This window comes from Frankliniella occidentalis, unplaced genomic scaffold, assembly GCF_000697945.3.
Source record: "Frankliniella occidentalis isolate FOCC.00 unplaced genomic scaffold, Focc_3.1 Scaffold16, whole genome shotgun sequence".
Lineage (NCBI taxonomy): Eukaryota > Metazoa > Arthropoda > Insecta > Thysanoptera > Thripidae > Frankliniella > Frankliniella occidentalis.
In genome coordinates, this window is record NW_026267146.1 from 1,697,251 (window position 1) to 1,707,829 (window position 10,579).

General features: G+C 61.9%; 2 protein-coding genes across 2 annotated transcripts in view; both read left to right on the forward strand.

Annotated features, from left to right (window-relative positions):
* Positions 1-5,297, forward strand: part of LOC127748859 (muscle-specific protein 300 kDa-like) — a 62,394-nt gene extending 57,097 nt beyond the window's left edge. Inside the window, exons 11-16 of the mRNA XM_052264149.1 lie at positions 7-1,053; positions 1,171-1,353; positions 1,590-1,789; positions 1,874-2,080; positions 2,165-5,189; positions 5,241-5,297. Of these exons, the coding sequence (XP_052120109.1) occupies positions 7-1,053; positions 1,171-1,353; positions 1,590-1,789; positions 1,874-2,080; positions 2,165-5,189; positions 5,241-5,297 (4,719 nt within the window). The remainder of the gene's footprint in view (positions 1-6; positions 1,054-1,170; positions 1,354-1,589; positions 1,790-1,873; positions 2,081-2,164; positions 5,190-5,240) is intronic.
* Positions 5,298-5,587: 290 nt separating this feature from the next.
* Positions 5,588-9,367, forward strand: LOC127748846 (collagen alpha-1(I) chain-like). The gene is made up of 3 exons (XM_052264078.1): positions 5,588-5,773; positions 7,151-7,807; positions 8,038-9,367. Exons 1-3 carry the CDS (start codon positions 5,725-5,727, stop codon positions 9,225-9,227), a joined length of 1,896 nt encoding a protein of 631 aa, XP_052120038.1. The 5' UTR covers positions 5,588-5,724; the 3' UTR covers positions 9,228-9,367.
* The last annotated feature ends 1,212 nt before the right edge of the window (positions 9,368-10,579 follow it).

Here is a 10,579-nt window from a genome sequence, read left to right on the forward strand (position 1 = left end):
CCCGAGCCGCACCCGGAGACGCTGGTGGCGGTGAGCGCGCTGGTGGGCCAGCAGGAGAGCGCCGTGAGCCAGCTGGACAGCCAGCGGTCGGCCGTGGTGAGCATGCTGCAGCGCGGCAAGGACCTGGGCCGGGACGCGCACGCGCCGCGCTTCCTGCACGAGCACGTGGCGGCCCTGGAGACGGGGTGGAACCAGGCGTACCAGACCACGCTCGACAAGCTGGCGCGCCTCAAGGGCACGCAGCGCGCCTGGCAGAGCTACGGCGAGCAGCGCGACGCCCTGACCGCGCTGCTGGCGCGCGCCAACGCCGAGCTGCGCTCCGTGTCGCGGGGCGGCAACGCGCTGCGCGTCGCCGAGGAGCTGCGCGACAAGCAGGCCACGTGCAAGGCGCTGCGCGAGGCCACCGAGACCATGCTCAAGCGGCTGCGCGACCTGTACACGGCGCTGTGCGCCGTCGCGGCGCCCGACGCCAAGCCCGTGCTGCAGAAGGAGGTGACGGAGATCGAGACGCGGCTGCAGACCACCCTGGAGGCGACGCAGCAGCGGGTGCGGCACCTGGAACAACTGCAGGCCCAGTGGGGCCAACTGGAGTCGAGGCTCGGCGACGTGCACACCTGGACGGTGGCCTCGGCCCCGGCTCTGCTCGCCCGCCTCCAGGCCGCGGACGTGGAGCCCGACCAGCGCGCCAGCCACGCGCAGACCCTGCAGCAACAGCTCGCGCAGAAGGCCACCGTGCTCGAGGAGGTGGAGGCCGAGTCCGAGCAGCTGCTGGGCGAGCTCGTGGCCGGCCCGGACGCAGCCGAGGTGCGGAAGCGCGTGGCGGCCGTGCGCGCCGAGGTGGCGCAGGTGCGGTCCGCGGCCCAACAGCAGAGCCGCGCCGTGGAGACGGACCTCCAGCAGTGGCAGCGCTACCAGGCTGCGCTGGCCGAGGTGCGGCCGTGGCTGGAACAGGCCGAGGTCCGCGTCGCGGCCGGGGCACAGCGTTTGCAGCGGCCCGGGTCGCTGGCCGAGGCCGAGGATCTGCTGCAGCAGGCCAAGGTGTTCGAGAAGCAGGTGGCGGAGCGGCTCACTGCGCTCCAAGAGCTCTCAGCACTCAGCCAACAGCTGCCCCCGGCCAGCCGCGCCGTCGTCGAGGTGGACGCGGCGCGCGCGCGCTGGGCGCAAGTGCAGGACGGCGCGGGCAAGCAGACGGCCCGGCTGGAGGGCGTGGTGGCCGAGTGGAAGGACCTGGACAAGCGAGCGATCGCCATCGAGGAGTGGCTCGCCCAGGGGGAGACCCGCCTGCAGCAGGCCGTCATCAACATCAACACACCCAGCACCGCCAAACTGCAGCAGCAGCTGGACATCCTAAAGGTGGGTGGCTATGGTCCTGGTTTATTTCCATGGTCGCTGTTGAAAATAACACACTTGATTTTAATACTTCATATTGCGATACTATTCACTAAGGAGATGTTGCTTCAAATTTCAGAACAAATAGTTCATGATAGTTTAGAATTTGTTGCGAACAGCCACTTTGTTTTCTTTTTTTGTATGAACACATTTACGGTTTTATTTGAACTTACTCACAAACCCTGTTTTGTGCACACTAGGTCTTCCAACAAGAAGTGAGCTCGCACCAGGCGCAACTTCTACCGCTGGCGCAGGCCAGCGAGGCCCTCATGCACAACCTCACCCCCGAGGGGGCTACCGCCCTCAAGGGGCGCCTCGCCGAGAGCCGCGCCCGCTTCACACAGCTCGCCGAGGGTGTGAGGCACAAGATTATTTGCGCTTCGGACGCTTTGCTGTCAAGGTAATTGTCTAGTCTAACTACCGTAAAGATAACGTATTCCAACTGTCAGTAATTATTTTAATCGTCTGATTTCTACGATTATAGACAAGAATTCCAAGGGCGATTGGCTGAGTTTGGCACTTGGCTTGAGCGTCTGGGCGAGAGCTCTCAGCAGATCAGAACCCTTACCATGACCCCGGCCGACGCGGGAGCCTTGCTGCAGCGGACTCACTCACTACTCCAGGAACACGCCGAACACCAACCCACCTTCGCTGCCATCTACGAGGAGGTTAAAAGGCTCTCCGAATTCAGGTGGATGGCAGACCAACAAGTGTCAACCTAGAAACGTCATCTCGAAGGCTTTAAAACTTATACAGATTTTTTTAAACCCCGCAGCTCTCCGGAGGACGCGCAGAGCCTGGACGAGGCATACAGCGCGCTATCATCGAAGTACCAGGGCATGGAGGAGGGCCTGCAGGGCAAGCGCGTGGTGCTGGAGCGGTGGGTGGAGCTGCTGAGCTGGCACGCCGAGACGACCGAGGCGCTGGCGCACGTGCGCTACCAGCTGGAGGGCCGCGCCGAGGACCTGGAGCTGGACAAGTTGGGCGCCGAGCTGGACGCCACGGTGGCCAAACTGGCCCAGTGGCGCGTGACGGCGGGCGCCATCGACACGACTAGCCAGCAGAGCGGGCTGCAGGTGCGCGTGCAGGCCGTGGAGCTGGTGACGGCTCTGGACGCGCAGGCGGCCGCGCTCCGCACGCAGCTGGCGGCCCGGCGCGAGGCCCTGCGCGCCGTGGGCGCGCACTGGTCGCACTTCCAGGAGCGGCAGCAGGTGCTGTCGACTCAACTGCTGGCAGCGCAGGAGGCCGTGCAGAAGGCGCAGATGACGGCGGACCGCTGCTCGCGCCTGGACGCGGCCTCGGCCGCCATCACGCGGCTGTACGAGCAGCACCAGGCGACGCAGGCGGACCGTGAGCGGCTGCACGAGGAGGGCCGGAAGCTGATGGCCGAGGACCAGGCCAACGCGTCGACCGTGCAGGGCATCCTCGCTTCGTACGACGCCAATTGGGACAAGGTATCAGAGATGCTGCGCGAGGCCAAGCTGCGCTACTCGGACCTGAGCGGCGCGTGGCGCAAGCTGTGCGAGGCCCGGGACCGCGTCGTTGCCGGAGTGTCCGAGGCCATGGCCATCCTGGGCCCGGACGAGGCGCGGGAGGTGCCCACCGACATCACCCAGGCCACCATGGCCCTAGACCGTGCCAAGAAAGCCCTCGACCACGTGAAGAAGGCCAAGGGCGCCCTGGACATGATGGACAGCAAGGCGCAGGTCTTGTCCAGGCTGGTGCAGGACGTACCAGGGTGGAGCAACGAAGAAGTTGAGCAGGCTCTCAACCAAGCTCACCAGGGCTGGCAGAAGGCACACGACGCCGCCGCGAGCCGCATTCACATGCTGGAGGCCCAGCTCGTCATCTGGAGGCAGATCGAGGAGGCCAAGAGCGACCTCCTGCAGTGGCTGAGCGAGACCAGCGGGGGCCTCACACTGTCCGGTACTCTGTCGGACGCGGAGACGACACGGCAGCGGCTGGCCCGCTACCAGGAGGAGCTCCCAATGAAGCAGAGTCTCCAGGCCTCGATCGAAGCCAAGCACGAGCAGCTCGTCAAGCTGAACGAGGGTCGCGCCGTGCCCACCCTGGACGCGCTGACGCGCCTGCTGCGCGAGCAGTTCGCGCACGTCAAGGGCATCGCCGAGCAGCTGGACTCGGCCGCCTCCTCCCTGGAGAAGCAGGAGGCCGCGGTGCGCGCCGAGATGAAGAACGTCGGCGACAGCGTGTCGCGCGTCCGGGAGGCCGTCATCAAATGCGACGACCTGACGGGCGACACGCCCCGCGTGCTGGAGAGGCTCAAGACGTGTCTGAAACTGAGCGTGGATCTGCAAGCACTGAAAGCGAGTCTCGATTCCGTCGAGAAGTCCGTGTCCACTGTCAAGACGGAGTTCCCCGCGTTCGGCGACAACACCGGCCTGAACAAGGAGCTGCAGGGCCTTCGCAAGCGGTACGAGGGCGTGGCGTCGCACGCGGATAAGGTGCAGTCCACTCTGCGCTCCTTCCTGCGCAAGTTCCACGCCGACAAGCACGGCGGGCTGCTGCGGGCGCTCGCCGCCCTCAAGGAGAAGATCGCCTGGTGCGAGCCGGAGCCGAACAGCGACCGCTACAACTTGGAGGTGAAGCTCACGTCGCTGGAGGAGCTGACTGCCGGGCTGGGCGACTGCGAGCGGCGCCAGGCCGAGCTGGTGCAGAGCCTGGAGCAGCTGCGTGGCGTGGAGACGCCCGAGGCCGTGAAGGAGCTCTGCTCGGAGCGGGACGAGGTGGCGTTGGACCTGGCCGGGCTCAAGGCCTGCCTGGCCTCGGTGCGCGTGCAGCTGGAGAAGGGCGTCGCCCAATGGAGAGAACTCGAGCTGAGGTCGGAGAGCGTCGCCTCGTGGCTGAAGGAGGCCGAGGCCCGCATGAGGACAGAGACTGCACGGCAGGCGGACCTCTCCCGCCTCGACGAACACATCCAGGAGATGAGCGTGTTCCTCAAACAGATCGAGGACTTTGAACACGAGACTGAGGCGCTGACCAAGTTGGCCGAGGCCATGACCAAGGACAACCCCGAATGTCGCGCTTCCTCGCACGTCGGCCTGCTGTCGACGCGCCACGCTGCTCTGCGGCGCACCATCCGGGCGCTCGTCGACCAGCTCAAGACCCTGGGCCAGGACCAGAAGCTTTACGCCGAGGCCGTGAAGCAGGCGGAGCAGTGGCTCGGCCAGGCTGAGGCGCGGCTCAAGTCGTGCGAGGAGGTACTGTCCGCCGGCACCAAGCCCACCGCCGCCTACCAGGCGCAGCTGCAGGTCCTCAAGGACTTCGTGGTCGAGCGCGAGCGCGGCCAGGCCCTGGTGGGCGCGGCGGTAGAACGCGGCGAGGCTCTGCTCTCCGGCGTTACCCCCGAGACCAGGGAGAACGTCCGCGCCGAGCTGCGTCGCCTCCGGGACGCATCCGAGAGGCTCCTGGACCGCGCCAACGCTCTGCAGAAGCGCGTGGAGGGCGTGATGATGCAGCGCGCCTCGCTGGACGAGAGCACGGCGCAGGTGGAGCAGTGGCTCACGGAGGCGAGCGGCCGCCTCGGCCCCGCCCTGCAGCTGTGTGCCACCCTGCCCGACAAGAAGCGCGTCCTGCACACGGTGCGCACTCTGGCGGCGGACGCGGCATCCCACGGCGCCATCCTGAGGACGCTCGAGGACAAGACGGCCGGACTTCAAGACGCGGACGCATCGGCGAGGCTCGCCAAGATCTTGAGTCAGTACAAGGACCTGAGCACCAAGGCCGAAGAGCGCGTGGCCGTGGCTGAGAAGCACGTCGTCAACCACGAAGCCTACTCACAGGTAAACAGAATTATTTCTTCTTGCCTCTTAATTTGAAAATATCATACTAAGTCTAAATTTGCTGAGTTATTAAAACTACTTAATTTGGGGAAATTCGGGGAAATTTGACGACAAAGTGGGGAGAAAGTGGTAAATTTTGTACTTTCTCTGCAGATTTTCCCCGATTTTCCACGAAATGTACAAACTTTTACAATAGTTTTGCTTATCATTCCTTTGCTTTGCAGACCCTCGAGAAAGCCCGCGATTGGCTGACGGCGTTCGCAGGCGAGGCCGCAGCTGTGACAGACGACGCTGCGCGGGAGAAGGACGACGCTGACGAGAAGCTCGGCCTGATAAAGGAGCTGGCCGGTCAGCGGGCCGAAGGGGAGGCGATGCTGGAGGCGTGCCGGGCGCAACTGGACGGCGTGCTGCGGGAGACGGCGCTCTCCGGGCATTCCGCGCTGCAGCAGGAGCTGGACGAGCTGCGCACGCGCCTCAACGCCGTGCAGACCCAGCTGCAGGACTCGCAGACCAAGCTCACCCAGCTCTGCTCACGATGGACCAAGTTCGAGGAGGAAGTGGACAAGCTCACAGAGTGGGTCAAGGTGCGTCAGGCAGGGAAAGTTTTCTGAGTCAGGAAAAATCAAGTATTTGGGTGGTTTCACAAATAAGATGCATATTGGGTCACTTTTTTTTTCGTTTTTGAAAACGTTTGCAAGTGGAGGTTTTTCTATCTATAATGCATTAGGGGTATCTATGAAGAAAGAAAACGTTCTTTAGCGAGCTCCCAGCCACCTATTTCTTGGTAATTCCCCCAAAATTGCAAGGGTGGCTGTCCACCTCGAATATATTTTGTACTATAATGATGTGGCAAGGTTCTTTTACAACTGGAGACGTTTGCTCATGCTAAAACACGACTATTTTCATTGAAAAAAGCTCCGCACCACAAGTATTTATGTTAAAATATTTATTATATGTTCCCTCCGTCACACCTAACCTACAAAAGGCATAATAACAAATGTTTTGTTTTTCAAGCTTTGTCAGGGTTAATTTACCACGTCAGAAATTGTCTAATAAATTATTTTAACTATCTCAATCGAATACAGTAGCAGACTAATAGTATTTTATTCAAAATTGACGAATTTTGTCCCCTTCGTCACGGTGTCCGATTGACAATTAACTCAGATAACTGAAGAAATATAGATTTTATATCGGATTTACTCTAAAATCAGCTAAGAAACCCAAGCAGCTCTTCTCTGACACATATTTCACGACCAACTACTTTCTGACTTTAAAATCATTTAAGATAATAGGTTCAGTTGTGGTTTTGACACGCACGAAGTAGGGTTAGTTTAACGGACTTCAAAACGAAAAAGATTATATTTACCTTATCACCTTTTGACCACCAGATTCCTACTACTTTCTTATACGACTGTGAGCACTAACTACACACTGCACGCTGCACCTTACGAGAAATTTGAGATAACTGCAACGATTATACGAATTCTGACAAACCTGGTGACACTTTTTAAAGTATTCGTTTCTCTTCTATTGATGATTTGGGACCTCGATATAGTAGTAATACGATGTATCATAGAGTTGTTTAACGAAAAACATGGGTGTTTTTACCAGGTTCAAAAAGGTACGAGCGATGATAACGAAAACAGACAGTAAAGCGGGGTCGGGGACAGCGCATTTTCCGTCTGCTAGGGAAGTTTAAGATATATTTAATGGTGATGGAATGTGTTTGAAAGCAATTAAATTGCCTTGCCAAGTCTCAGACACGCTATATTTTGGTAATAATGTGTTCGTTTTAGCTACAGTGACGATTGGGAGAAATACAGATGAGTTGAATTCTCGGACACCGACATGCATCTTATTTGTGAAATCACCCATTTGCGAAGAAAAAGTTAAAGAATCTGTATATCTACTTTTCATTCTAATGTCGAACCGAATTGATGACATGTTACTTTTGATTGTAGGCCAAGGAAGCAGCAGCCAAGGACCAGAGCCTCCGCAGCTCGCGCGAGGCCAAGCAGGCGTATCTGGACAAACTGCGGGCGCTGGAGACCGAGATCCTGGACAAGGGCGCGGAGCTGAACGCCGCGGCGACGCAGGGCGGCGCCCTGGAGACCGAGACGGAGCTGCACTCGAAGGTGTCGCGGCTGCTGACACGCTACCAGGCGCTCAAGAACGTGGCGCGCGAGGCGGTGCAGCGCTACGAGACGTTCGTCCGCGAGCACGCCGCCTTCGACGACAGCCACCGGGACTTCATGGCTTGGCTGCCGAGCGTGCAGGCCGAGCTGGGCGAGCTGAGCGCCGTGGTGGGCGACCTGGGCGCGCTGCAGCAGCGGCAGGTGGCCATGCGCCGGCTCCAGGACGTGCGCTCCGCCGAGGCCGCCAAGATGGACGCGCTGGTGGAGGCCGGCGAGCGCCTGTACGCGCACACGTCGCCCGACGGGCGCGAGGTGGTGCGGCAGCAGCTGCGCACCCTGCGCCACCAGTGGGATGGCTTCTCGGACGACCTACAGGCCGCGGCCGCGCGCCTCGACCAGTGCCTCGCGCAGCTGTCCGACTTCCAGGCCGCGCAAGAGCAGCTCACCAAGTGGCTGCTGGACGTGGAACGCGCCATGTCACAGGTGTGTACTTACCGTCCGGCACCTGAAATTATTCATAGCTTTGACTAAATTTTAATGACTGTTGAGTACTTAGTTGTGGTACCGTGAGTTTGTCGTAATCGTACATTGCAAAGTTACAAGTTTTTTCACTCTAAAACCTTCGTAATGAAGTTGTCACTAGTTTTAGAGATTAGACATATGGGTAAACGAGTGGCCTGCCTTGTGATTGACTTTCTTCCATTCTCTCGCAGCACACGGAGAAGCGCGCGACGCTGCAGGAGAAGCGGGCGCAGCTGCAGAACCACAAGATGATGCAGCAGGAAATAACGTCCCACCAGCAGCTGGTGGAGGCCGTGTGCGAGAAGGCGCAGCAGCTCCTCGAGCAGACGCGCGACGCCTCGCTGGGCTCGTACCTGACCAGCATCAAGTCGCTGTTTGCCGACATCGTGGCCAAGTCCCAGCGACTCTTGGACCAGCTGGAGGAGAGCGTGCGCCGGCACGCGCAGCTCAGCGCCATGTGCGACGAGTTCCGCGACTGGCTGACCAAGCAGCGCAACGAGCTTGCGGCCCTCGACGACGTCAGCGGCGAGAAGGCGGACCTGACGAGGCGCTTGGCCGACCTGCAGGCGCTGCAGGAGCGCGAGGCTCTGGGCGACAAGAAGCTGGCCGAGCTGGAGGAGGTTTTGGGCGTGGTGGCCAAGGGCACGGCGCAGAAGGGCGTGGACGCGCTGCGGCAGGCCCAGGCCGAGTCCCGCGACGCGCTCGCCGTCCACTTGCAGGTGGCGGCCACGGTCAAGGCGCGCCTGGAAGAGGCGCTGCAGCAGTGGCTCCAGTTCGAGCAGCAGCTGGACGTGCACACCAAGTGGTTCCGCGCCACGGAGGCCGTCTTCCGGTCGCAACAGCTCCAGTCGACGCTGCCGCAGAAGGAGGAGCAGCTGCGCGCCTTCCAAGGCCACCGCGAGGAGATCACCGCGCGCGAGCAGGACATCGACGCCTTCGTGGACCGGTCGCACGCGCTGCTCAACCTGAGCCGCGCCGAGAAAGTCAAGCCACTCATCTCGCAGATCAGCAACAGGTACCAGCTGCTGCACGTGCTGAGCAAGGAGGTGGTGAACAGGTGGCAGGGCCTGGTGGAGGACCACCGCCTGTACCGGGACCGCCTGGCCGAGACGGAGGCGTGGCTGGGCCCGCTGGAGGCGCGCCTGGCACGCCTGGTCGGACAGCGCGGGGGAGGCGCGGGCCATGGGGGCGCGGCCGACGCGGCGGCGGACGCGGCCACCGAGCTGCAGGCGCTCCTCGCGGAGCACGAGCAGTCCGAGCACCGCCTGGCCGGGCTGAGCGCGGCCGGCGAGCGCCTGCTGTCGGACACGGCGGCCCCCGGGCGCGAGCAGGTCCGCCAGGAGATGCGCGCCGTGCGCGACCGCTGGGACGCGCTGGGTGAGCAGCTCAAGGAGCAGCGCAAGCGGCAGGACGCCGTGTCGCAGCAGTGGAGCCAGTTCCAGGAGGCGCTGCAGCAGACGCTGGCGTGGCTGGACGCCATGGAGAAGCAGCTGCAGCCCGAGCAGTCTGGCGCCGCGCCCTGGGGATCCATCCCCGAGGTGCGCGCCAAGCTACTCAAGAACAAGGTAAGTAGCGAGCATGCATCGCGCCGGGATCAGAACTCAAATTAAGGCTACTTGGAGACAATTTGAAGATAGTTCCAGTTGTCTGATGATGCTTGCTTTCTTGCAGACATCCCTCCAGGAGGTGCTATCGCACAAGCGCGTGGTGGAGGCGCTGACGGAGAAGGCCGCCGCCCTGGCCGGTGCCGGGGAGTCCCAGGCCGGCGAGGCGCAGGCGGCTTCGGCCGGGGCGGCGCAGCGCTACGAGCGGCTGGTGGACGCCTGGCTGCAGAACATCACGCAGCTGGAGGAGGCCGTGGACACGTTCACGCACTTCCAGGACCTGTTCAAGGACCTGCAGGAGTTCCTGAAGCAGCTTCAGGAGCGCCTGTCGTCGCTCACGGACTACACCGGCAACAAGGTGTCGCTGCAGTCGCGCCTCACCAAGCTCTCCGAGCTGCAGGACGGTTTATCGGAGGGCCTGGCGAGGCATGGGTCCCTGGCGGACCACGTCAGCGGTAAGGCGGCCAAGCTACCGCCGCGCGCCCGGGAGACCATGGACCGCGACCTGGCGTCGCTCAGGTGAGGAACTGCTGCGAGAGCTCATGGCGCCTGGGAGGTAGGCCGTCCCGTCGGTGCGCTCTGTGCAACGGGACGGCCTACCTCAACGGCGCCCCCTCTGTGTCTGCGCAGGTTCGACCTGGAGCGCTTTGGCTCGCAGCTGGAGGACGTCCGCCTGGGCGTGGAGAAGCGCCTGCAGCAGTGGGCCGAGTACGAGCGCGCGCTCGAGCGGCTGCTCGGCTGGCTGGCGGACGCGGAGGCGGCCCTCAAGAACTACCAGCCGCGCGGCACGCTCGAGGAGAAGCGCGAGCAGCTCGACAAGTACGAGGCGCTCATCGTCAGCCTGCGTCAGAACGAGGCCGAGCTGGACAAGATCAGCGACGAGTCTTCGGAGCTCGCCCAGTCCAGCGGGGAGAGCAGGGTGACCGTCAGCCTACAGCAGGTCACCTCGCGCTTCCAGGCTGCCCAGGCGACAGCCAAGGAGATCGCCAAGAAGTGCAAACAGGCTGTGCAGGACCACGCGGCCTACTTGGACAAGTATCGCCAGTGCTCGGAGTGGTTGGCTGCGGCGCAGGCCCGCTTCGACACCTGCAACATCGCGGGCTCGGTACGTGTTTGGAATCATTTGAAT

Bases quoted from the DNA above. Each gene is read 5' to 3' on its own strand.
- LOC127748846 (XM_052264078.1), top strand. From the start codon at position 5,725: ATGGACCAAGTTCGAGGAGGAAGTGGACAAGCTCACAGAGTGGGTCAA. The intron at 5,774-7,150 runs GTGCGTCAGGCA...TTTTGATTGTAG, and splicing joins AGCTCACAGAGTGGGTCAAG to GCCAAGGAAGCAGCAGCCAA. The intron at 7,808-8,037 runs GTGTGTACTTAC...ATTCTCTCGCAG, and splicing joins TGGAACGCGCCATGTCACAG to CACACGGAGAAGCGCGCGAC.